At 41.6% G+C, this 27,857-nt stretch overlaps 2 protein-coding genes across 5 annotated transcripts; one reads left to right on the forward strand and one right to left on the reverse strand.

Annotated features, from left to right (window-relative positions):
- Positions 1–480: 480 nt before the first annotated feature.
- Positions 481–4,251, reverse strand: LOC111971944 (proteasome subunit alpha type-1). Its single transcript, XM_023998734.2, has 10 exons — positions 4,183–4,251; positions 3,152–3,196; positions 2,889–2,990; positions 2,375–2,478; positions 2,170–2,258; positions 1,936–2,006; positions 1,658–1,787; positions 1,368–1,447; positions 1,044–1,148; positions 481–765 (listed from the first exon to the last, which is right to left on the reverse strand). The coding sequence occupies exons 1-10, from the start codon at positions 4,183–4,185 to the stop codon at positions 706–708; spliced, it is 789 nt and encodes a 262-aa protein (XP_023854502.2). The 5' UTR covers positions 4,186–4,251; the 3' UTR covers positions 481–705.
- Positions 3,539–27,857, forward strand: LOC111971955 (calcitonin-1). 4 transcript variants are annotated; one of them, XM_023998749.2, is made up of 5 exons: positions 22,438–22,527; positions 23,455–23,546; positions 24,489–24,623; positions 26,488–26,667; positions 27,410–27,857. In XM_023998749.2, exons 2-4 carry the CDS (start codon positions 23,461–23,463, stop codon positions 26,645–26,647), a joined length of 381 nt encoding a protein of 126 aa, XP_023854517.1. In that variant the 5' UTR covers positions 22,438–22,527; positions 23,455–23,460; the 3' UTR covers positions 26,648–26,667; positions 27,410–27,857. The 4 variants fall into 4 exon arrangements, with proteins under 4 accessions (XP_023854516.1, XP_023854517.1, XP_023854513.1 ...); XM_023998748.2 differs by lacking the exons at positions 22,438–22,527; positions 26,488–26,667; positions 27,410–27,857 and adding exons at positions 3,539–3,638; positions 25,441–26,053; XM_023998745.1 differs by lacking the exons at positions 26,488–26,667; positions 27,410–27,857 and adding an exon at positions 25,441–26,053.

The raw sequence follows: 27,857 nt of genomic DNA on the forward strand, positions 1-27,857 counted from the left end.
ACATATCTGCAATTGCAACTTCTACATTTCTTTTAATGTCTCAGGATTTTGAAGCTCTGCACTCCAGTTTCCTTTTAAGGTGAGGACAAATGTGTAATGAAAGGATTCACTATAAAACACTTGGTCTGGGATGTGAAAACTTTGATTATCAGTATCTCAGAACTATGCTTTGCATAGATTGAACCTTAGTAGAAATGATCATTGGTGACCTTGGGACTAAGGTTCAATCTACGCAAAGCATAGTTCTGAGATACTGATAATCAAAATGTTCACATCCCTGCTTACTTCATGGCTATAATGCAACACTGGACCACTAGTTATATAGAAAAACTCACTTTTATACACTATTGATTAACCTGTATGCCAATGTTATAAAAAGTAGTCACTGCTGTGGAATATCTCTTGGTTGGACAACCAACAACCTTAAAATAAAAAATAAGTCTCAAGTATGTGTCAAACAAAAAACACATTGGCACCAAATGAGAAAAAAGGTTTTATTTATAGAATTGAACATTCTACCAATAGAAAAGCAACATCCAATGTTATTAGCAGAAAGCGTACAATTCACTTGTTTTCAGTAAGTGGCATATTGTCACAGTACAGAATTTCCCCATTGCAGTCCAGTGAGTGGTGCCTTGTTGGATTTTGGTTTCTGGCCACCGCAGTGTGACAAGAAGTGTGTAATCATTCTGCGTCCTCCAAGTCTCAGATATCCATTGGCTCATCAGGTTTGTCTGCTGCAGGCTCATCTCCAGCCTGGATGACCTAAAGGACAGACAGAAGGAGAGGTTAGCAGTGGCCCACATCTTGATTGGCTACCGTTCAACGATAATGTGACAATTCCAACACTTGATSTGTTCAGGCAATTTTGTGATGTCATGTTTGTTAACCACTAATATATTTACATATACAAATATCTTTGAGGGTGCATTATACTACCCTGGATTCCAAATGAATTGTTCTGTTTCAGTGTGGTTCCAGGCTAGCATTAATCCAACCACTTTCCTCAAATTACATCCAGTTAGCTCCAAGCCGACTCCTACCTTTCTCTGTGGCCTCTCCTCTAGACCCACGAGGAAAGGAGCCACGTCATCATCGTCGTAGATGGTGAACTCCATGTCTTTCCCCACAATACCGATGGAGACATTCTGAAAGGCAGGGAGAGCTACTCAGTAAAGGCCTGGGTTGTGTTCATTAGGCACCAAACAGAAGAAAACCGACAAACAGGGAGGAACTAACTGGACTGAGAAATACTAATTTTATCATAAAATGTAGCAAAACATGCTCTGTTACATGACTTAATGAGCACAGCCCTGTTCAGCAGGGAAGGAGGGGTAAGACCAGTTGGTTGAGCCATAGCAGCTTACCTTAGTCGTGAGGTCCTGTTCAGCAGGGAGTGTTTCTCTGAGCCCAAGCAGACCATGCCTGATCAGCTCATTCAGATTAGCTAAATACAGACAATGCAATGGACAAAGGGATAAATGCAAAGAGCATGTGCTGAAATGTGTGTGAGAGAGGTGCTACAGTTAACAAGCATCAAACGGTATCTACTTTATAGTAAGTGTCTGAGTAGACATGCATTTGTGCCCTCAGGTATGCATTTGTGTTAGTACTTGTGAGAACTACAAATACAGTGTGTGTGTGCGCATGCTCTCACAGTCCAGGAAGGTGTCCATGTTTCTCTCTAGGTATGTGCGGGCAGACTGGGAGCGGGCTCCAATGGACATGGCTTTGCAATCRAAGTAGTTTGCAGAGGGGCAGGTCTGGAAGATATGAGGCCCCATGTCCTACAAGAAGAAACCATATGGAGAGAATGACAGATGCTCCACATTACTAATTAATATTGCTTTAAGAATCACATACTACTTCTAGAGTGTTACACCCCTTCATCAGCAGACCTAGTTTCCATTAAAAAAGATGACAAAGAGAACTCACGTCGTAGCCAGCGATAAGCAGTCCCACACCATAGGGTCTTCTTCCATATCTCTGTGTGGGGATTTGGGTTTCTGAGGGACTGTTAAGTCTAAAGCACAGCASGCCAATTCCCAAACCTGACCTCACCTATTAACTCATGAAAAGCCCAAAGTGTACATTTTGACATTGAAACATTGATTGGAGTGCCGGTGCAGGCTTCTAGAGGTGAATGTGTGAAAACATGACAAAGGATACTGCTTCCAATGAGAGTGACGAGGCGCGACACTGGGAGAGGCCTGTCAAACACAAACCTGGAGTCCAGGCATTCCTGCCTCATGAAGTTACTGTCGAGGATGAAGGAAGGGGAAATCTTGACACAGATTACAGTGGATACACTTTGCATACGAAGTCATGGTATTCCTGCAACTAGACACGAGATGTGTGTGTGTGTGTGTCGTACCAGAGGAGCCTGGCATCTGCAGTCAGCCCGGCAATAGAGATGCCAATGTGTTCATCAACATGAAGGATCTTTTTCTGGTGAGCAGCCAGCTCAGACTGGGCTCTCTGTGGATAAACACAAAACAGTCTCACTCAACAGCCCATTGATAGTCACTGCAAGTGTAGTACTTAGTCAAGAGTAAGGTACTACAACTGTGGGACAGCCACATTTTTATTTCATCCCAGGGTATCTTAACTGGCCTGGCACACCGGAAACTTAACTTTTGCTGAGGGTGAGACGCTCTTATTCATTTAAATTAAACCTGGGCATAGGAGCACCGTCTACTTAGCACAACATTACCCTCTGGTTCTATTTTCTAGATTGCAAAGTGTGGCTCTTGTCCACATCCAGTGTAGCAGGTAAATATATATATTTTTTACTGTTTTCCTGACGTCTCGGTGTAGCTCCTATGTACCCCCTGACAAAATAAAGCCGTCACAGTGTAGAATAGAAGTGGGACGTTACTGGGAAATACCTTGAGAGCAACCAGGACTGCRTGGGTTCTGGACTTGAGCCCCACTGTAGCCGAACCTTGTTTCACCGCCTCCATGGCRTATTCGATCTGGTGAATRCGCCCCTGAARCAAGTGCATTGATAATGTTACCTTATTTGGGAGACACTGCAGGGAATCTCATTCCCCAAAACATTTAGAATCATTTTGATTGTCCGTTGAGTTATGTTAACGCTGTAGTTGGTACCTTGTAAGGTCGCTTTCTCATAAGGCAACATGGCCCTTACCTGAGGACTCCATACGGTGACGTCRTTGTCGTACTGGTTACGGAACTACAGAGAGACAAAAAAGGCAGTTGTGTCAATGTTTTCACGGTATATTTGTCAAGAAATACACATTTACATGTTTTACTTACGTAGTTATCTKGCATTGCGATGAGTTATCTACCAAAAAAACAACTCGACACAGAACGTGTTTGCCACCCTAGACTAAGGTATTGTATTGCTATAAATAAATTATAGCGCAAGCTATCAAGCAACCAACCTTGTGGCTTTGTTTACAGTCACCTGGCATGGGGGTGCACCCACAGAATCAGTCAGTAGAATAGGACCTCTATGGGTGCACCTCTCATGACGTCAAACACGKTTGAAACTTTTAGAGGTAGGTATGACAACTAGCTAAATTTGTTTCAAGCAGCAAAGTAGCTGGTTGCAAGCATTTGGAAGACAGCACCGCGAACAACCATGCAATTTCAATCAGCCTTTGACTCCATAGGTAAGGACGGTTGACTGCAAATGGTATTCGGCAAAGTTGGGTAACTTTTATGGCAGTCAAAAAACGAAAGTGAAACAATCAACATTACACTGGCTAACGATAGCTAGCTAACGTAGAATGCTAGTTAGCTACCTAGCTGTGTTAGGTAGCTAACTAGCCATCTAAAATTAGCTAACTAACTTAGTTACGTTACTATGTAACTAACTGCTAACTAGGCTAGTACTTTTTATTTATTTAATCTTATTGAGATAGTTTGCTAACCATCTAGCTCGTGCATAATCATAAACTTCCAGATGCTTGCTGTTTTGTGCTTACTCACAGTGCACTCGTTTCCTCTGTTGTGCTCATAGACTTGTGCTAAGCTAGTCTAGCTAACGTAAAGTTAATATCCTTTCAACGAGTGATAGCTAGCTAGCTGCTCTAGCTAGGATCCTTAATTATCGAACACTTTTGCCATTCAATGTATGCGATTAATTTTATTACCTATTAAGCAACATTCGCGCTTAGAAACGTAAAACAAAATGCATGCTTTATTCATTCTTACCATCTCTGCTTTGCTTGGTGAACTGTGACTCTGGATTGATTTATTTCCCTAKATCTGTGACGTAAGGCAAAGCAGTAGATCTCAGAAGTCCATCCAGTAGATTAAAATTCGAAATGCAATCCCGTGGTGTAAAGCGTTTAAGTAGTACTTTAAAGTATTTTTACTTACGTTTTTTTTTAGGGGTATCTGTACTTTACTATTTATATTTTTGGCAACTTTTACTCCACTACATTCCTAAATAAAATAATGTCCTTTTTACTCGATACATTTTCCCTGACACCCAAACGTACTTAGTTACATTTTGAATGGTGAGCAGGACAGGAAATTGTCAAATTCACGCACATAAAAAGAAAATCCCTGGTCATCCCTACTGCATCTGATCTGGCGGACTCACTAAATACAAATGTCTGAGTGTTGGAGTGTRCCTATGGGATCAATATCATGCCAAATGTATTGTGAACACACAGCATGCATTTTGTATTTCTGTATAACGATCTGTACAAATAAGTACCAATCCACAAATGTAAATCACTTGTTTTMATTTGGCATGATATTGATCCCATATGTGCCCCCTGCTATCCGTAAATAAAAAAAGAAAGAAAATTGTGCCCTCTGTTAAAAAAAAATATATATATTTATAGTTTTACTTTTAATACTTAATTATATTTTAGCAATTACATTTACTTTTGATACTTAAGTATATTTCAAACCAAATTCTTTTTTACTTTTACTCAAGTAGGATTTTACTGGGTGACTTTCACTTTTACTTGAGTCATTTTCTATTAAGGCATCTTTACTTTTACTAAAGTATGGCAATTGGGTATTTTACCACTGATGTAATCAAAGATTGAAAACGTTAATCATTTTTTACTTGACCAAAGACTTGCAATTTTACTGTTTAATTTAAATGATTCCTGTCAATTCTGGAATGAATTTAGATTTTGATTGATGTTAAAATCCATTCCAGACAGTATGTGTATGGTTCTCAGAACGTTGCAATAACTGGAATGACATAAACTTGCAGTAATAAAAGCAAACAACATTTTGTTTTAACATTTCTTTTTCTGCAACGAAATACATAATTGCAGTGTGCCTAGATGAGCACTGGATGGCAGCAGTAAATTGGAAGTTTACATCACAGGCTACAGTAAACTGATACTGTGTGTGTGTGTGTGTGTGTGTGTCCACTTTTTTTTTTCTTTGACTGGTTGGCTTTGACAGTTATTTTGTTCAATAGGATTCATTACGCTATACATTGTCTTTCTTATTTTATGAAGTATACAGTACTACAATCTCTGTATAGGGGACTATGGCATAGGTCAGGTAGTCATGTTTTTCCTCAATCTGCAGGGTTGCTATTTCAAGTCAGGACAGGTCTGCAAGAAATGCTTTGTATTTCATTTTCACTGTACAGAATTCCTTTGAATGGTGTTTTATCACTAAGTCCTGCCGAATCAGTCAGAGCTACAAAAAAGAGGTCTTGTCAATTCAGTAGTGTTGAGCTGCCATCAAATTAAACCTGGATATTTTGCATTCTGAATAGACAAAATGACTCTCGAAGGAAAAATAACGAGACCAAAATAAACTTGCATCACTCCAATCAAAGCAGGGATAGGCCTAACAACAGTATAGGCTACTTTTGATTCACAATGTGCAACAAGAGCATCATGGTCACAACACATGCTCTGTAAGCCTGTCATAACAGCAGTGAACACAGCTGAGTGTAGTATACAACATGAACAGGCTCATGGATGCAGGGTTTATTTGATCCCTMTTTGAATCCCTCTCTCCCCACTCTCCAYCTCTCTCCGSCCACCCTGTCTTTTTTTATTTGGGTTGAAACGGCTGGACACTGAGAGCCGAGACTCTGTTAATGATATCTGATGTACCCTTGATCCGGAGGGAGATTAATTAAAGGAGCTGTGCTGACGAGCCCTCCTCCCCTGCCAAGGCAGATGCAGTGGTGGCCATTACGTCAGCGTGCCTCCTTTGTGATTGAGCTTCTAGGAGCTGTGCTGAGCTCAGCATATTTCGCCAGGGCTTCATTTAACTCTGCCAAATGGCCCCCTTTTTAATTTTTCAAATGGCAGAGTGGCCTGAGTCACTCTGTGACGGGTCCAAGCCACGCCGCCAGTCCTCACACGCAGGGAAGGAAGAGGAGGAGTGCGGAGGTGTTTAAAGGTGTAGCGTTATGGATTGGGAAGACGAAAGCAAGGTTGCTAACCCAGACCAAGTCTCGGAGAAGAAATAYGTCAGTGCATTGTCAACTGTACTTAGCTATCTCAATCAGTGACACAACAGTGTGTGTTACCACAAATCCAGAAAAATTGTCCCTCAAAATGTGCTTGAATATGTTTTTGAAGCCCTTGTGGGGTTCCGGCCCTTTGACCCTCATCACTAAGGTCATTGTCATCACAGACAAAGTCAAGCATTTTCATGATTTGGAGTTGTAGTTGGACCTCAGAGGTGCATCTTAGTCCTCCCAGCGACTCACTGGAGCGAGAGATGATGACATCAGCGTCAGCAGTGAACCTGTACGTGCCTCCAGATATGGATTGCTTGAGTATCCGGAGTGACTAAATGTGTCTAAATATGCCCCCATCTCACACCACTGTTGCTTAAAATAGGCCAGCGATGTGTTTAGCCTGGGAATCAGCTGGACTAATGGGCCGGTCTGCCAAGTATGCATTAAGCTGGCAGGTACCACGGAGCGGGTCAAGGGTCATCAACAGCACACGGAGTGAACGGAAAGCCCTCCTCAATAGGTTTTATGAGCATGTATACATATTCATTGACTTTTACATTTCCCACTAAATGTCAGGACACGCAGCAGCAGGTGGTGGAGGAGTTGAGAGTCATGCAGAATCTTGCCATCCGTTTCCTTGCGTTTTCTCAAAGAGTTTACACAGCATTTTGGCGGTAAATGGCTGAAAAGGCTTCTTCTGTCTCAAACCAGGAAGAGCCCATTGTGGAGCACTTACTAATATGAGAGCCAGATAGATTGCATATTCACTCAGCCTTTGGATCTAACAATAGCTAGCCAATAAGTGGCGAACCTCATGCTGTGTCACACATTTATACAGCTCAATCCCCTAGACTAGGGAAACGCATGGCGGTCATGCAGCAATGATGGAAGTTGACTGTTTGACTGAAGACACCAGGGTTCAAATGTCCAGCCTTCTAGATATATAGTCCCTCTCCTCTCTCAGKGCTCCTCATTCGTTCTCATGTCTCGTTTTCCATGAGACAAATGCTTCCTCGTTAGAAAAAAATGCCTCCTTATCTGATGTTTTCTGGGTTCCCCTAAAACATCACTGCTGTAGATCATTTCTAAACATTTTCAATTTTACAATTTTCAAGCCCCATAATACCTTTCGTGCTGGGAATCATGGAATCAAGAAAATGTCACTTTGATGTTCATGCACTATATGGATTTCAGTACAGATTGTCTCAGTACAGATTRTCTTAGTACAGGGGCCAGGAACCTGATGGTCCAGAGCCACATGGAGGCTCTTTAACTGTCCCTTTGTGTCTCAGTGGTGATCTATAATTAGTCATTTGATCTGATCAATACATTGTACAATGCCTGATTGAGATTCATGTATGTAGATAAACAGCCATGTTGTCTCTCCCCTGAATCATCTGGCCTTTGAGGTTCTGACTGACAGCTGTGATGGCTCTTATGTGTGTGGTGTGGTGTTTTGTGGGACATCATGTGTTTTTTGATGTGCTATCGTTCTAGGCTGCTCTGATTCTGCTCTGACAGGTGTGACTGGCAGGCTCTAGCCTCTGGGCCTTCAGTGTCCATCCAGTCAAATAGAGACAGGAGGAGAGGGTAGTCCCCGCCTCCTCCCCTTTTTGCCTGTCAACCATGTTGTGAGCGTGCGGTCTAATCGGAAATCAACAGGTGGTCTCGGGAGGGGTCCATTGAGGGAGATTCCACGGCAGGACTCCATTACATCAAGGGCAGGATGATCTAGGGAGGTCTTTTGATGTGTCAGAGTGAATTACTCCAAACAAGTGTTTCAAACCCTCAGGTGCTTTTCATGTGTGACAGCTAGGATGTTTATCACAACTGTAATTTCCTGGCAAGGTTACTCATATGACTGGTGAGAGGGGAAGGGGGAGTGTTATCCTCAGATAAAAAGAAAGCTTTTGTCATTGAACTGTCATCATTCTCACATCAAATCGTCTTATAGATGTCCCTGCCTATTGTAGCACCAACTTCTTGGTGCTTTCTTCACATAAAGGTTCTTGGSTTTTCAAACAAAATAATCACACAACAAGCACTGACAGACAAAACACAACTCCCCCAAGTTAATGTAGACACCATCTATTTCTTCAACCTCCATTGTCAGTGTAGATGGAGAAATCGGTCGATGCCAAGTCTGGGAAGYAAGAAGACGTCAAATCATTACTGAACTCAAAGTATTTCCCTTGCTCCCCAGCAAATGCTCAAACATTAATTGCATTTGCTCATCCGATACTGTAATTTTGGATTAGCTAATATGAGAGGTCACTTTTGGAGACGGGAGAGATTCCTGGCTCCACTTCATCTGCTTTATGAGCAGCCTCTTCAATTTTCTCACTAATWTTTCTCTGGAGTTTGACAACAAATCTATGAGCTGGGTTTTCAGCCTGTATGGGTTGGGTATGAAATGAGAATTCTCAGGAATGTGTTCTTAGTCAATCTGCTGTGAAGCACAGTATCTTATATTTTCCTTAGACTCACTATAGTGTAACTCATCAACAATAATACTGTGTTTATAAATAGTGTTGCAAATCCCCAGTTGGACAACTTTTGGAATCCGCTTGGAATAACCCGAAAATCCGGGAATCACTGTTAGTCTGCACCTGTTGTCTACGAAGCATGTGTCAAATAAAACATTTTTTATTTGATGCTCAATATGTAGTCTGTCCACGAGAGATTAGCGCACCTCTAATATCATTATCTATCCCGATGAGCATGGTATTTCTCTCTTTAGCCAGTACATGTTGAATGGCTTCACAGCATAGTGCACTTATTGAATTGACCCAATAACTGATTCCAATCACTACCCATGTCTGTTTGGCAGGTTTCACATTCATGTTCTATGTACACATTTATAGAGCACAGATTACTAAAAAACATGAGCGATTTAGACAACACATTCAAGGAACATTCAGGGGATATGAGGAGTTAGGGATTGTTTCATACCCTTCATTGAGCATATAATGTCATCCAGGACAGACTGAAGGATTCATTCTGACACAGTGGGACCATGTCCCATTGCAGAGGACTGAGCAGGAGAGCAAACCAGGACAGGGATCGTTGTCCATCAGTATTGTGGGAACAGACCTGGGAAAATACAATCCATGACATTAAAAGCTTAACCATGATCACAAGTATGTTCTTTGCACTTGGAACACTTTTGAATGAACTCATGAATTTACTATAGGACATTTAACAGCCGGAACACTTAGCAAATGAACACTGACATTTCATCTGATTGAAGCATGTGGAGACTCCTTTTTCACTATATTGCATTGCCATCTACAGGTACTTTTGATACCTGTGGTAGACAGTAAAACTTCAGGCCAGAATTCACATAGCACATTCCCACTCTGTGCTTTCAAAGTTGTGTTTGAGTTGCACAGCAGCGTGTCTGTTATGGAGGGAGATGACACTTGATTTCCATTGCGCCGTGCAGAAACCCTCTTTCTGCAGTTTTTATTTTTTTTATTTCACCTTTATTTAACCAGGTAGGCTAGTTGAGAACAAGTTCTCCTTTACAACTGCGACTGGCCAAGATAAAGCATAGCAGTGTGAACAGACAACACAGAGTTACACATGGAGTAAACAATAAACAAGTCAATAACATGTAGAAAAAAGAGAATCTATATACAATGTGTGCAAAAGCATGAGTAGGCAATAAATCGAATAATTACAATTTAGCAGATTAACACTGGAGTGATAATCATCAGATGATCATGTGCAAGAAGGAGATACTGTTGCAAAGAGCAGAAAAGTAAATAAATAAAAGCAGTATGGGGGTGAGGTAGGTAAATTGGGTGGGTAGTTTACAGATGGGCTATGTACAGCTGCAGCGATCGGTTAGCTGCTCGGATACAGATTAAATTGTTGAGGAGATAAAAGTCTCCAACTTCAGAGATTTGCAATTCATTCCAGTCGCAGGCAGCAGAGAACTGGAAGGAAAGGCGTCCAAATGAGGTTTTAGCTTTAGGGATGATCAGTGAGATACACCTGCTGGAGCGTGTGCTGCGGGTGGGTGTAGCCATCGTGACCAGTGAACTGAGATAGGCGGCACTTTACCTAGCATAGCCTTGTAGATGACCTGGACCAGTGGGTCTGACGACGAACATGTAGCGAGGCCAGCCGACTAGGGCATACAGTCGCAGTGGTGGGTCGTATAAGTGCTTTAGTAACAAAACGAATGGCACTGTGATAAACTGCATCCAGTTTGCTGAGTAGAGTGTTGGAAGCTATTTTGTAGATGACATCGCCGAAGTCAGGATCGGTAGGATAGTCAGTTTTACTAGGGTAAGTTTGGCGGCGTGAGTGAAGGAGGCTTTGTTGGGAATAGAAAGCCGATTCTTGATTTGATTTTGGATTGGAGATGTTTGATATGAGTCTGGAAGGAGAGTTTGCAGTCTAGCCAGACACCTAGGTACTTATAGATGTCCACATATTCTAGGTCGGAACCGTCCAGGTGGGTGATGCTAGTCGGGCGTGCGGGTGCAGGCAGCGAACGGTTGAAAAGCATGCATTTGGTAAATTGAGTTTGATGATCTCAGCCTTAATCTGAAAGTATTCACATCCCTTGACAATTTTCACATTTTATTGTGTTACTCCTTACATTTTAAATGAATTAAATGTGTGATTTTGTGTCACTGCCTACACACAATACCCCATAATCTCAAAGTGGATTTATGTTTTTAGAAATGTAAATTAATTAGAATTGAAAAGCTGAAACGTCTTGAGTCAATAAGTTTTCAACCCCTTTATTAATCCTAGCCTAAAGAAGTTCAGGAGTAAAAATGTGCTTTAACAAGTCACATAATAAATTGCATGGACTCACTCTGTGCTTAAAGTTGTTTAACATGTTTTTGAATGACTACCTCATCTTTGCACCCCACTTTACAATTAAGATCCCTTAGTCAAGCAGTGAATTTCAAACACAGATTCAACCACAAAGACCAGGGAGGTTTCCAGTGCCTTGCAAAGAAGGTCACCTATTGTAGATGGGGAAAATGTTTAAAGCAGACATTGAATATCCCTTTATGTATGGTGAAGTTATTAATTACACTTTGAATGGTGTATCAATAAACCCAGTCACTACAAAGATACAGGCGTCCTTCCTAACTCAGTTGCCGGAGAGGAAGTAAACCGCTCAGGGATTTCACAATGAGGCCAATGGTGACTTTAAAACAGTTACAGTATTTAATGGCTGTGATAGGAGAACTGAGGATGGATCAACAACATTGTAGTTAGCCATAATACTAACCTAATTGACAGAGTGAAAAGAAGGAAGCCTGTACAGAATACAAATATTCCAAAACATGCATCCTGTTTGCAACAAGACACTAAAGTAATACTGCAAAAAATGTGGGAAAGCAATTCACTTTGTCCTGAATACAATGTGTTATGTTTGGGGCAAGTCCAATATGACACATTACTGAGTACCACTCCATATTGTCAAGCATAGTTGTGGCTGCATCATGTTATGGGTATGCTTGTAATCGTTAGGACTGGGCAGGTTTTAACTTTGTCATATATGGGTAAAAACAATCCATTTAATCAATTTTGAATCAGGCTGTAGCACAACAAATGTGGAATAAGTCAAGGGGTGTGAATACTTATGAAGGCGCTGTATATCGGCGCCTGATCCTACATAAGCTATGGCTGCCTTCCTCTGAAGAGATGCCAAAATACCCACAGAAGGAGAGTGAATGGCGACCGTGGATGTCAAGGAACTCAGAAGGTGTAGAGATTGTTCCAGGTCCTCTCTTCGAAGAACAGGTTGCACCTCAAGTAGTTTAAAATGTCATGTTTTTATTGTCACGTGCAAAAGTACAGTGAAATGCTGTTCTTGSAAGCTCTTTTCCAACAATGCAGTAACCAATATCAGTAGTACTATAAAATAAAGTGGAACAAAAACACAYGAGAAATAAGATGAACGTGCTCACACCAGGACTACACAAAACAGTACAAATATGATACATTTTATCCCCTTGATCAAAACAATAGTTAGCCTACGTAGAGTAAATTTGTTGTGAACACTTTACATTGAGCTGCTCTTATACCTGTKTAGTAACACTTATTACTACTGTAACGACACTGTTATTACACATTATTTCAGTAATTGTTTTGTAATTGCACAATGATGGAGTTAAATCGTTTTTTAAATATTCTACAAGGCTCAATATCCATTACTATGTGATTATAATACAGTTACTAAAGTACCACGTAACATGTTAATATAATGTTATTACTGTAGTAATTACAGGGTTATTACACCGATATGAGAACAACTTAATGTAAAGTCTTCCTGCATTTTTCAATTAATCAGCAACCTGGTTCTGCAGACCAGATCTTTTGGAAGTGAAATACACAGTACAGAAAAATTGGATACTCCTTCATTTTTAACTCTCAGCTTTGCTGTGGAGGCASAAATGACTGCAGACGTTGGCCCTCTGCCATGTTTCATAACCGCATACCGTTTAACTTTCTATAAATACCGAAGGACTCGGTCCAAGTTGATCAAGTGTGATTGAATCTGAAATGGCTCCAAACGTGGGAGCCAAGTTTCCTTGAGGAGAATTGCTGCCTCCATCCTGGCTTCTGACTCACTAAGATTTCTTCTCCGGTTGCATTGGGATGATTGAGCCAAACGCACAGTGGTGTCACTGCAATATCAGCCCCCGAAAGCAAGATGGTTATCTTTTAAAAGTGTTGAACTTACAGTGTTGGGGAGTAGTGAACTACATTTAGCTCAACTAGTAATTGAATTACATTTTGCTGTAGCTTGGTGGTAGTTGAACATGACACTTAGCGTCATAACACGTTATGACACGGTCATAACCATGTCATAATATGTCATAAGAGCAGACATAACTTGTCATAATATGGTCATAACTCTATTGTGTTTTTTTTACGTCTTATTTTACAAATGTCAAAAAGCGCAAAACCTACCACACAAGGCAAACCATTCCATTACACCATARCCTACTTGTAAACATYATGTTTATGTTATATAACATTTTCTGAAATTGACCATATTAAATGATCATTGTAATTGCACACACATTGATGTCAGACATGTACCTACCCCAATGCTCTGTTGCTGATGACTGGGATGAATGCAGGAGCAGATTTCAGGAATGCAGGAGCAGATTTCAGGAGCAGGACAAGACACTCTCTTTGTGACTGATGACTGATATAAGGTCATGTACGTGAGAGGCCTATCTGGCTTATATGATTATGATGGTCATAATKCTGCTTGACAGTGTCACAGCGGTTTAGATGGTATAATGATATACATTGCTTGTTTTGTCACATAAACTGAATTTAGACGAGCTATTCGAATTTTAGCAACCAGGAAATGGCAGAGCGAATTCTGAATATTTCCTTTCATTTGAAAGTTGGTTTCTGCAGCCTCCCTCAAGGTCTTCACCTCCACCCTTGGAGGCAGCAGATGCATTACTTTTTCTGAAAATATATATCTAAAGAACAGAAATCTGAGAATAGAGTAAACTACAATGCAGTGACACCGCTAAAGAAAGCTGAAAACTAAAACTTCATACCAAATATATTATGGCAATAGCAAACACTTTCACACATTCTCAAATACATTACAATCCCGTTTCTCAATGTTTTCATAACATAGCTAAAGCTAGCTCTCAACTTTTCATGTAGCTAGCTAGCTAGCTAGCTATCTATCTAACAGTTAGCTACCATCTAATTAGTGTTTTTTTTAGCTAACATTAGCTATCTTATCACTAAAGACGGTGGTGTGAAAAACAAATAAATACACCCATCCGATGTTAAGGCAACAACAGTACATCTGATTCACTCTATATATACAGTGGGGAGAACAAGTATTTGACACACTGCCGATTTTGCAGTTTTCTACTTACAAAGCATGTTAGAGGTCTGTAATTTTTATCATAGGTACACTTCAACTGTGAGAGACGGAATCTAAAACAAAAATCCAGAAAATCACATTGTATGATTTTTAAGTAATTAATTTGCATTTTATTGCATGCCATAAGTATTTGATCACCCTACCAACCAGTAAGAATTCCGGCTCTCACAGACCTGTTAGTTTTTTCTTTAAGAAGCCCTCCTGTTCTCCACTCATTACCTGTATTAACTGCACCTGTTTGAACTCGTTACCTGTATAAAGACACCTGTCCAACACTCAATCAAACAGACTCCAACCTCTCCACAATGGCCAAGACCTGAGAGCTGTGTAAGGACATTCAGGGATAAAATTGTAGACCTGCACAGGCTGGGATGGGCTACAGGACAATAGGCAAGCAGCTTGGTGAGAAGGCAACAACTGTTGGGCAATTATTAGAAAATGGAAGAAGTTCAAGATGATGGTCAATCACCCTCTGTCTGGGACTCCATGCAAGATCTCACCTCGTGGGGCATCAATGATATTGAGGAAGGTGAGGGATCAGCCCAGAACTACACGGCAGGACCTGGTCAATGACCTGAAGAGAGCTGGGACCACGTCTCAAAGAAAACCATTAGTAACACACTACAGCCGTCATGGATTAAAATCCTGCAGCGCACGCAAGGTCCCTGCTCAAGCCAGCGCATGTCCAGGCCCGTCTGAAGTTTGGCCAATGAACTTGGATGATCCAGAGGAGGAATGGGAGAAGGTCATGTGGTCTGATGAGACAAAATAGAGCTTTTTTGGTCTAAACTCCACTCGCCGTGTTTGGAGGAAGAAGAAGGATGAGTACAACCCCAAGAACACCATCCCCAACCGTGAAGCATGGAGGTGGAAACATCATTCTTTTGGGGATGCTTTTTCTGCAAAGGACGACTGCACCATATTGAGGGGAGGATGGATGGGGCCATGTATCGCAGATCTTGGCCAACAACTCCTTCCCTCAGTAAGAGCATTGAAGATGGGTCGTGGCTGGGTCTTCCAGCATGACAACGACCCGAAACACACAGCCAGGGCAACTAAGGAGTGGTCCGTAAGAAGCATCTCAAGGTCCTGGAGTGGCCTAGCCAGTCTCCAGACCTGAACCAATAGAAAATGTTTGGAGGGAGCTGAAAGTCCATATTGCCAGCGCACAGCCCCGAAACCTGAAGGATCTGGAGAAGGTCTGTATGGAGGAGTGGGCCCTGCTGCAGTGTGTGCAAACCTGGTCAAGAACTACAGGAAACGTATATCTCTGTAATTGCAAACAAAGGTGTCTGTACAAATATTAAGTTCTGCTTTTCTGATGTATCAAATACTTATGTCATGCAATAAAATGCAAATGAATTACTTAAAAATAATACAATGTGATTTTCTGGATTTTTGTTTTAGATTTCATCTCTCACAGTTGAAGTGTACCTATGATAAAAATTACAGACTCTACTGCTTTGTAAGTAGGAAAACCTGCAAAATCGGCAGTGTGTCAAATACTTGTTCTCCCCACTGTACATGGCAAATTGTACAAATCAAGTATAGAAAAGGCCTGTGTATTAAATGTAAGAAACCCCCATGGGCAGCATTAAGTGTATTTACACGAGTACATATGTTCCATGCTAATGATATGTATTTTAGAAGGTTACGTTTTATGAAATGTGTATCTAATGATCGCATACTAACTGCTAACGTAGCTAGYTAGTTGTTGTTAGCGAGCCATCATTTGTAAAAAGTAAATGCATTTAATCCAAGACACCATCTTGTCTCATTGACTTACATACAAAGTTAACTAGCTTAGCTTTGCTGCAGTCACATGAAGGGGAAAATGAGACAAGATGGTATCTCGGATTAAATGTATTTTCATTATAAACATTTGGGCTTTTTAATGGTTTCATGTCTTTTTACAAATGATGTCTCGTCTTATGTGTATTTACATGAGTACATAAATTAAACACTTAAATTATACATCAAAATTACAAGAAAACGAATCATAGTTTAGATAAACCTTTTATCTCTAGATTTCAAAAACRAAACCATGCTTATAAATGTTACAAGCCTGAAAACAGGATGAATAAGGAGACAATGTAGCGGGGTGCGTAATTGGCGGCAGAGAAGTCAGGCGCAGGAGAACAGAACTGGGTAATAACCKGAGATTTATTAAGCAAAACCAACGGCATCCAGAACAACAAGATAAATAGGCACAAAAATAACCYGTTGTGCGCTCACGGGGAGCATGCACAAGCACTACAATAAACAATCCCACACAAAGACATGGGGGGAACAGAGGGTTAAATACACAACAGTAAATGAGGGAATTGAAACCACGTGTGTGGAAAAACAAGACAAAACAAATGGAAAATGAAAAGTGGATCGACGATGGCTAGAATACCGGCGACGCCGACCGCTGARCGCCGCCCGAACAAGGAGAGGACCCGACTTCGGCGGAAGTCGTGACAGACAAGAACAATTTACATTTTTCYGCGTCTTTCTTTTTCACAATGCAGTTAAACCAACACCACACCCCGTTATTCAGAGGGGCGTTCTACAATGCTTTGAGCGCTCTCCWWGTCCGGAAGTGAATATCAGGTAGCTAACAGTGTTCAGTAGGGAATCCTTGCATGTAAACGTAACAAAGAGATAATGATTAGCTATAATGTGGTGCACTTTTGCTATCTCTGTGGTTTATGTCTTCAAGTGTTTTGGACGGTGTAACTAATGTCACATGCAACAACTTCATTCAATATAATAGGCCATTTTTGGAAACTGTTCTCTCAAACCACACCATTGCCAACTGTCTAGAGATCAACGCCTGACGTTTAAGGATTAGGGAGCCGGTACTCATGGTACTGTACTGTATACTCACCGAGATCCGRTACTCCAGTACTCAGATCTGGTAACCCAGCACCGGTCCACATCAACCATTGGTCTAGACATTGATTGCTGAAGGGGCTCTTTTTCTCTCTGGCCTCTTTTACTTGAATGAGAGTGGAGGAAGCAGCCTACTACAGTAGCAGAGCGGTGCACGCAGACAGCACTGGATGATGTCAGGGCTAGCCAAAGCTTCCCCCCTCCAGGGGCGGACTTAGAGAATTGGAGGCCCCAGACAGAGGCCAAAGTGTTAGCTAAATTGAGTTGAGTGCTCATCATCTGAATTCTAATTTGCTCATTATATTAAGGATTTTTTGCATGTTATGTAGCTTAACAAGTGTATTTTGCTMTTCACTCGTGTAGTACACTCWTAGAAAAAGGGTTCYAAAAGGGTTATTTGTGGAGGGATAGGGTTCTACCAAGAACTGTTATGATCAGAATAACCTTTTTTGGAAGACAAGGGTTCTTTGTAAGTGAAAGGGTTCTACCTACAACCTTTAACATCCTAAGAACCATTTTTGGAAGAAAGGGTTCTTTGATGATTCTTTGAAAGGCAAGAAGTATTCTTTGGAAGGCAAGAAGGATTCTACATATAATCATATATAATATTTCCTAGCAACCTTTCATAGACCGTTCTAGGAAGACTGTTTAGATGATGCAACTTTGAAGCTTCCCGCAGATTTTGCTGCTGGACCAACCTGCTGAAGCAAGACAGAAGGAGAGCAGTGAACTGAGCAGCCCGCAACAGCGGATCGTGCGGAGGATGGGGGGGTTGGGGAGGTTGGGGGGGGCTCGAGCGGAGAAATAAATATATATATTTTTTATTACTATTATTATTTTTATTTTTTATTATGCCCAGTTCACGGGGCCTCTGATGATGTGAGGCCTGAGGCAATTGTCTCTTCTGCCTAATTATAAGTCCGACACTGCCTCCCACGCGCTATATGGCGTGACCAACTAATTGATGCCCTAACGTTTCAACGATTAAATGTAATTTCTCTAATGCTCCCAGGATGAACAACAGAAACTCCAGCAAGTGCTCGGCTGCTCTTACAAGTCAAGTGGCACTTCCCATTTGCCTTTAAGTAATGACCTGTCCCCAAATCTGAATGTGGCATTTGTTTGCGCCCCCATGCCACTCGCATAATGAATGAATTGATGTATGTTGGGTGTGTGTGTGTTTGTGTGTGTGGGTGTGCGTGTGTGTGCCTGCCTGCACTCTAGGGCCTTGTGGGTAATCCCAGTGTGATGGAAGTCGGCAGGTGTTCAAATGTTCCCTTACCGCCCCAGTGGGAGAGCCCCCAAAGACAAGAGCTTGGTCACACACTTGAACTTGAATTTAATCAAGGGAGAGCATCCTTTGTGGTGATGGTGTGCAGCACTGATTAGATTTGGAGATTGAGAGCCATTAAAGAAGGTTGGAGTCTGCTAATGACTTAAGTGCTGTTGCTTTTTCCTTGAGGAAGTGATTTATATGGACAGGGTACTGCCCCCGAACCTCGGAGCACCCAACAGTGAATGGAGACACTGATAGATCCATAGATCAATKATTCACTGATAGATCCATAGATCAATGATTCACTGATAGATCCATAGATCAACGATTCATATCACTCCACTTTGGCCCCATCACGATGTATATCTCTGATATAAGGATTTACGGTCTCTGTACGTTGGGGGTGCTTTGTAACGTTCAAAGGTGTCTATATCCTCATCAATCTTTGTCCGTGATTAAAAGGTTAAATGTTTTGGTGGCGACATTGTTATTAGTGCATGTTGCATGTTAGATTACTGGATGATGTACTACTTACTTTTCTTAATCCCATGGCATAGAAAGACAATACAAAGTTTGAAGTAAATAACTAGAAAATGTCAATTTCCTGAAGAAAATATGTGTCCTTGCTTCAGCAGTCTAAAAGAACGGTCGTGTCCGGATACCTGTATTTGCATCTTCTATAGGAGGCAGTTTGGTTATTTGAAAATATGTTTTATACTGATATTTATATTTGTTGCTTCCTGCATAATTTTTTTTATAAACATTATGTTCTAAAAAGGTATGTAGTACGATTAGTACACAGTAATACTGTAAAAAAATGTAACTTAAATATCCAAGTTGTCTGGACTTCAAATTGGGAAATTGTTGAGCTGACATGAATTACTACTCCACTAAAACCCAATGATTTTTACTCAATGTGAGTTGAAAAAGAATGAACTGAAATATTGTCATTTGCAACACAAATAGCTGAGTTGATCACACGGGAGTTATGTTTGCTGACACTTACAACWTAAAATACTGTTCTGGCTTAAACACGTGTTTAATTAACATATTACCCAGTATACCTTTCTGCAAGTTGTATTATACATATTATTTATTTAACCTTTATTTAACTAGGCAAGCCAGTTAAGAACAAATKATTATTTACAATGATGACCTACCCTGTACAACGCTGGGCCAATTGTGCGCCGCCCTATGGGACTCCCAATCACGGCCGGATGTGATGGAGGCTTGATTCAAACYAGGGACTGCAGTGWCGCCTCTTGCACGRAGATGCAGTGCCTTAGACCGCTGCGCCAGTCGGTCAGGGATCAGTTACAACTGAAACATGTATTGCAGAGGCTGATGCATTTAACCAGATATAGTAAGTTGATTTGTTCTAACCCTTATGTGATCTGTGGTTACTCAGATTTGATAGACCTACCTGTCTGGTCCATTATATGGATCATGGCTGAAACTGGTTAGGAGTCAAAGGAGACACTAGTCTGTCACAAACATACTTGGCTCAATCAAAATAAAAAATATAACAGCCATCCGTCAATAATACAATCATTTCCATAGTTGAGCAGAAATCTACAGTATATTATAGCTCATCCAACTTCAGCTCTCTTGGCGTCATGGACCAACGTATAAGGTGTTGGGTTGACACTTGACAGTCAGTGAACCCGGGTTTGAGTCCCTGCCTGGGGCTATCCCCCAACWTCGCTACGTTGGTCCATGAAGCTTAAATAGTTCAGCTGATGATATCCTTACATCGTTAAGTTGAAAGGACTTGAAATCGAAAGTTAAGTCAATTTAAAAAATCAAGGCAACCAGATTTCTAGTTAACTCAACTTCGGCAAATGTGATGAGACAACTCAGGAATGTATGTTAGCAGAACTTTCCTGTCCCAAAGTTAAAAACCGTAAAGCAATAAGTCTGATTACTCCATTTGGATGGATGTATGAAAAATAGCCCCAGACCATTATTCCTCCTCCACCAAACTTTAAAGTTGGCACTRTGCATTTGGGCAGGTAGCATTCTCCTGGCATCCACCAAACATAGATTAGTCTGCCGTACTGCAAGATGGTGAAGCGTGATTCATCACTCCAGAGAACGYGTTTCCACTGCTYCAGAGTCCAATGGTGGCGAGCCTTACACCACTCCAGTCGATGCTTGGCATTGCGCATGGTGATCTTGCGGCTGCTCGGCCATGGAAACCCATTTCATGAAGCTCCCGATGAACAGTTCTTGTACTGACGTTGTTTCCAGAGGCAGTTTGGAACTCTGTAGTGAGTGTTGCAACYGAGGACGGTTGATTGTTACACGCTACGTGCTTCAGCACTCGGCGGTCCTGTTCTATGAGCTTGTGTGGCCTACCACTTCGCGGCTGAGCCGTTGTTTCTCCTAAACGTTTCCACTTCACAATAACAGCACCTASAGTTGTCCGGGCAGCTCTAGCAGGGCAGAAATTTTACAAACTGACTTGTTTGAAAGGTGGCATCCTATGACGGTGCCACGTTGAAAGTCACTGAGCTCTTCAGTATGGGCCATTCTACTGTCAATGTTTGTCTATGGAGATTGCATGGATGTGTGCTCAACTCTATAAACCTGTCAGCAACGGGTGTGGCTGAAATAGACAAATCACTAATTTGAAGGGGTGTCCACATACTTCTGGCCATGTAGTGTGGGGCTGGGACCTCTGCGCAGTCCATTTTACTGTGATTTAGCGCCTGGGACTTCGGAGCCGCTCACTGTTCAATAACACTAAAAGGCTCATCCTGTCTAATGTGGTACCTCTGTGACGCATGCAGGGAAAGGCCCCCCCACTCTCCTTCTCTTACACACACACACACACACACACACACACACACACACACACACACACACACACACACACACACACACACACACACACACACACTTTATGATGCTTTGCCCGCTATTGAAAAGGAAGGGAAATTAGATTATGCCACCTGACAAACAGTTCTGTAATTGCTTTTGAAAAACAACTGTCTTTGTCATCAGGGATTCTGCAATGATTCCCTGTTGAAGTCCACTTAATGTATCCATTGAAGGAGGACATGGACTGGGGCAGGGATAATCATTTTAACACATTAGCCATGTTTTCATAATTCATACCAATGTTGTCTTTTGGTATGTGGACTAGGTAACTTGTAGATGAATAACGTAATGGTGAACCCTGTGTTACTGTGGATCATTGAGACACAGTCATACTCATTAACTCAGATTACATTAGAGGAGTTCAAAACCATGATCAAATTCCACATTTTTWAAATCTTAATTGTATAAAATAAGGACATGTAAAATCATATTCTTACGAGTTGAAGTCTTTGCAGTGATTGTATTCATGATGGTAATAAATGCTCTTTTATTTAACTGCTCAGATAATTGTAAACTTTTTTGAATAGAACAATCGGCCGTATTTGAGTTTCAGCATGACAGTGGAATTGACTGGGGTACTTACTTGATCCCTATGTCTCTTGGTTGAGTAGCACCAACCTAGGAGTAGATGGGACTGCAGTATACCTTCATTCCCAGCAGATGGCCCTGCCTACTAGTACTTTGCTGTGGCTTATCAATTTGGCATTTGAAAAATAGCATGCGTGTAACATTTTTGGAAGCCTATAAAATATTTATTGCGAGGGATGGTTGCCGTGGCCATTCATTAGATTTGCTCCTCGTTAATTAATGACCTCAATGGAAATTTGGATATCAAATTGTTCAAATGACTGGTGGATTTTGTGAATGGAGCACTTAGTGACTAAAGAATGACGTCATTGCAAAGCCATATCCCTTCTTAGTGTGCCAAAAGTAAGGGGTGTCATCCGATTGGCTCGCAGGAGCATCTCAGCGACGGGATTGGCCGATGGGAGATAATTAAACACCTACACAGTCAATACACAAATGCAAGCAGTGGATATATAGGCTTGTGCATTGGCACTGCATGCTACAGATCCAAGAGTTGGTCTTCAAAGTGAGAGAAGTCAACTTAGGCGTTTCCTACAAAGCTATATATTTTTGGGGGCCCGGTGATTAACACAAAAGGTAAGTGGAGAACTTTAACCAGATCCACATGGTGGAGACTGTGTATTTGGATGGTAGGTTGACTTAATGGGTTGTGTCTGAGGACTCTGTAACTCGGTTGGATATGGAGAGTGTGGACCTGCGTTTTGGCGCAGTGTGATGTGATGGTGACGGTAATGGGATTGGGATTGAAGTGTGGCCGTAGGGGTCACAACTCTCCTTCAGCTCTGTGGTGGAGGCAGAACAGAAAAGATGGAAAGAAAGATGAGAGAGAGAGAGAAAAAGTGAGCAATGGTGMGTGAGAGACCAAAGAGTAAGTAAGAGACGGAGAGAAATAAACAGTGAGTAGAATGGAGAGAGAGATGGAGTGCTTGTGTGTGAGAAAGTGGTGGCAGCTCATTACACTAATGTACTGGTCCTCCTCTGGGAGTTGGCACACTGGCTGGAACCACTATCCCCTCCTCACAGCGGCTAGCTAACGCTACGTCCCCTCAGTTAGCACCAACCGACAGGCTTGGACCCCCGTCATTCCTGGACACGCCAAGGGCTCCTCCTCAGAGAACTACCTCTCCTGTGCTGTGCTGTACCCAATATTGTGAGACTGGAGGAATAGTTTGCTCCGTGGAGAAGAGTAGAGACTGTTTGGATGGAAGGTGTCATGGGGAGACAGAAGGATGGATATGCAGCTTGAGAGATCAGTGCTACTGAACTGAACTAGTGCGGTAAAGCTGAGTCTGCCGTCAATACATCATCTAGCAGCTCATTTCAAACTTAACGAAGGAATCCTTTAACCAACAGTTTTATTGTGTTACATTTAGCCGTACAATGCTTAATCTCATTCTGGTAAAAGTATGCTGAATGTTTTTGTGTTGGCGACCTGCTTCTCTCATTGTCACATGTAAATGTTAATGTAATTGCTTCACTGATGGGACTGTCTCTTTGCTGTAGGGGACCATGGTTATGTTGAAGATCTCTGCTTTCCTTGTTGCCTATGCCCTGGTCATTTGCCAGATGTACAGCTCACAAGCAGCCCCTGCCAGGTGAGCCCGACGGACACACAGAATGTAAAAAATTACACTCATACACATACAYACATCACACGAGCTCACACACACTTGTGTAATCTTTCATGAAAAGATGGATAAGACGTGCTGCCATATATAACTGTATTATTTTAGAATGAAAATTATGAGTTACATTTTTTGGGGGAAATAATTTTTATGTGATAAAAGTTACATAGTACACATGTTTTGGTCTGTAAATTGTTGATTTAGAAACTGTAACAAATACATAAAAGTTCATATGTTCCTTAATCCAATATCCCAGAAGTGCACTGCAGTTAAAGGGACAGCAATCCATGCTTAGGTGTAGTTTCCCTGGCACTGTTTCCACATGCTAACATTGTTGAGCTTCACAATCAATTTGAAATTGTTTTTGATGATTTGGTCATGATACACGAAAAATGCTAATATCGGTACCATGACTTGAATGGGATTTGTGCCACAAATGCTAAAATGTTAGYATGTGGAAACCGTGCCAGGGAAACTAAACTAAAGCATGGATTGCTGTCATACCTTGTCGATAGACTGCTTAAAGGGTAAGGAAACCAATGTGTAATTTTGTAATTTGGGTGAACTATCCCTTAAGGTGTAAAGGGGACTGTAATGACATTTGCAGAAAGAAAAAACACCACACAACAAGAGTAATTTAATTTAGGAGAGATAAATGAGACATAGAAAAACATCCAAGCCACTCCCCGTTATAAATCTGAACTAGGTCACACGTCGGCCCTTTTAGATGGACTACTCTTAGCAGATGACTATTTTCCATGTTGGCTGGGGTCCATTCCAGTCCCACGTCATATCTTTAGACTCAGTGATGCTCTGAGGATCTTTTTTCTTTTCTTTTCCCAGGTGATRACTCCATTTGAGTTTTTACGTTGATCCCTGTGCATCACCCACCCCCTTTTCTTCCTCCTCTAGAACGGGCATAGAGTCCATGACAGACCAAGTCACGCTCACGGACTACGAGGCACGGAGGTTACTCAACGCCATAGTCAAGGAGTTTGTGCAGATGACAACTGAAGAGCTGCAACAGCAAGTGAATGAAGGCAATAGGTACAGACAACTGCTTTTTCTTCCTGCATTTCGAACAGCCTGAGTTTGCCTCTTAGCTACCAATTAATGGACTGATGATGAATTAAASGTGATGATCAGTATTGATGGTCAGAGCTACTTTTATATTACCTGTGTGGAGAGACGTCTTCTAGCCACCTGCCGTTTGATTTAATCCATTTGGAGGTATGTGCTCAGAGGAATGGTTACTAATTCCATCTCAAGGAGAGAGATCCAGATCCTAATCCCTCCCAACTGATTCTCTGTCGTAACCCTCCCACATGGATAAGTTTGACATTCAGTTATTTGAATGGATGAATGTTAACAGTGTGTTTGCCTGCTGCAGAWATTATATTAGCGGGGAATGCCCAACTGGATGGATAAGTGCATGGTCTCAATTAGTGGAGGCGGAAAGAGTTGCATGACAACAGGAAGCTACCCGTTCTGTTCTGTTTGGGGTGATATGAGGGTGGGTGTGACGATACAATGGAGTTGGAGCATGGGGGTTGATGTAACGTTTTTGGAAGGGAAGCATGATATTTTGGAAATGTTAATTTATTGCCTATGACAGCACGTCTGACAATGCATTGTGTATGAGACATGCATGAATTAAAGGGGGATGACACAGTACTAACATGAGAGAGAGAAAGAGTGTGTGTGTGTGTGTGTGTGTGTGTGTGTGTGTGTGTGTGTGTGTGTGTGTGTGTGTGTGTGTGTGTGTGTGTGTGTGTGTGTGTGTGTGTGTGTTGGAGAGAGAAACCTGCATGGGTCCAGCTACTATGAGCCTGTTTTCTGCATGTTTGTCTCTCCCCTCTGACAGCATTGAAAGACCCCTAACCAAGCGCTGCTCCAACCTCAGCACCTGCATGCTGGGCAAACTGTCCCAGGACCTGCACAAATTACAAACGTTCCCCCGCACAGACGTGGGCGCGGGCACGCCTGGCAAGAAACGCAGCACGCCCGAGAGCGAACGCTATGCAAGCTACGGAGAGACACTTGACAGCATCTAACCCTTCGCCCTCCTCCTGTTCCCACTCTTTTTCACTTTTAATTTGAATGTCCTCCTGGTTTTAAATCTCCGTGCATGTAGATTTTGCCTGCTTGATTGACGTTAGAGCGGATCTCCCATCGCAACGCCCCCGTGATTTTTTYCCTTCTTCTTTTGATAATTCCTTTCCCCTTTCGGCAGAGAATGACGTTGTATCTGTTTAGACAATCGAAATGAGAACTTATCTAAATTACAATTATTCAAAAGAATGACTCGAAATGTATAGATGATTTTTTTCTGAGTGTATATTCATATAATTTGATTGCGTTACAAATTCCTCAAATCTCCAAATTCATGAGAGATAACCTACGTATTATTCGACCATAATAAATGGTTTCTTTATGCGGCACCATGTTTCTTTTTCAATAAACCTATTTTTATACCAGGAAGACTTTTACTTTTTATTCTTAAGAAATGTAATGTTAGTACTTATTTATTTTATGAAACTTTGACTCTTCCAACAACTGCATTCAATATTGTTTGAATTGCAGCATAGAATAAATCATAGTTATAATAGCAGTTCCAATATCCTTGAACTGTCTCTAAAACCCTCATCAAGTCTCAAGGTAAGAATTATGACCAACTGAACCATTCTAATGATCGAACATTTCCAGAGACTATATTAATCCTCTGTCTACTTTTATGTGTGTGTGTGTGTGCGCGTGTGTGTAATAGTGCACTTGTGTAGGCCATCTGTGTGTGTGCTTGAATATGTGTATGTTTGTGAGTGTCTGGCATGAGTGTGAACACACGTGTATTGTATGTGTACGAGGTGCGGAGCAGGGCTCACCATTAACCCCGTCTCCATTCCCGAAGCAGCGTTACAGCACAGAAGCGGGCCTGCAACACGGCCACCTGCGTGACTCACCGCCTGGCAGACTTTCTGAGCCGGTCGGGGGGCATGGGCAACAGTAACTTTGTCCCCACTAACGTAGGCTCTAAGGCTTTTGGCCGGCGGAGGAGAAACACACAGATGTGAACATTCCAACAACCTTCAGGGTGAATATTCCTCCTCCYCGCTGTCCTTTCCGTCTATGTTCTTTTGGCTAGGCCTTATTTCTATTCTCTAGCTTTTAGTTAAACGCCTGACATGACGACTGTATATATGAATGAACAAAACCATCGATCACGTGTGAAGACTCAATAGATATTTGAAGACAAGAAAGCCGGTTAAGATGGCGTCTCATGGAGACATAACATGCGCAGTTTGAGCTACTCCAGGAAGTGACGTTGCAGGCTAGTTCAGTGTTGCCCCCTCTCATTGAGTATCTCAAGTTCAAGGCCGACCGGGGCACTGCAGGCTGCCATTAGCTACTATAGTACATTATCTTTATAGCTTSTTCTGTATGTCCAAGGACATACATCTGGTGTAATAGAAGCARTTATTGGTTCCATGATTGTCTACAAAATGTGTATTTATTKAYACAAAGATTGWCTACAAAGATTGCCATTTTCCCCTTCACTAGAATGGGGGACCCTGTTTTCTGCAAACAATGCCTGCAATWCCGTGGTCGGCCTTGAACTTCGTKGCTTCAATGAGAGGGAGCATTAGAAAWTATATATATATWTTTTWWAATWMARATTTTACATATAGATAATTGATTTCCTGTGTTGATGACAAATAATTGCTTGGTCTTCTTGTTTGCTCAGAGGACTTAAGTTTTGTGACTGACAGAAGGCGCTGGGCACTGAAGTTGTTGACTTGTCTGTTCTCTCCCTTCCTCTCTCTCTTCCCTTTCAGATGTTTACCCTCCTTAACGCGATGACATCAGAACATATCTGGGAGAAAACAACAAAACAAACAGAAAAAAACACTGGCTTTATTATCCACTCTCCCACAGTCTACACAAAGAAACCCCTTCAGATTGTAGGACACCTCTCATTCCCATAATGTTATGAACCTTTCATTTTGCTTTTTTCAAAACAGAGGGGGGAAAAATGAAAATATTACAGCAACCTCCGTTATGTACATTGACAGCTGAATCSGATTCCTTTTTTTTATACATTAAATTAATTTGAAATGAATGGAGAAAGCATCAGTGCTTATTTATTATTTACTATCTATTGTCTTAGAGCACATTTGTACCATGTGACCCATTTTCCCTGTCACTCATACCCCCTGTCCCCATGGCAACTGTGACCCGCAGGGATAGACATTAAAGATCAGCTTTCCCTTGGCTCCCTCACAA

Source organism: Salvelinus sp. IW2-2015, linkage group LG13 (assembly GCF_002910315.2).
Source record: "Salvelinus sp. IW2-2015 linkage group LG13, ASM291031v2, whole genome shotgun sequence".
NCBI classification, from domain to species: Eukaryota; Metazoa; Chordata; class Actinopteri; order Salmoniformes; family Salmonidae; genus Salvelinus; species Salvelinus sp. IW2-2015.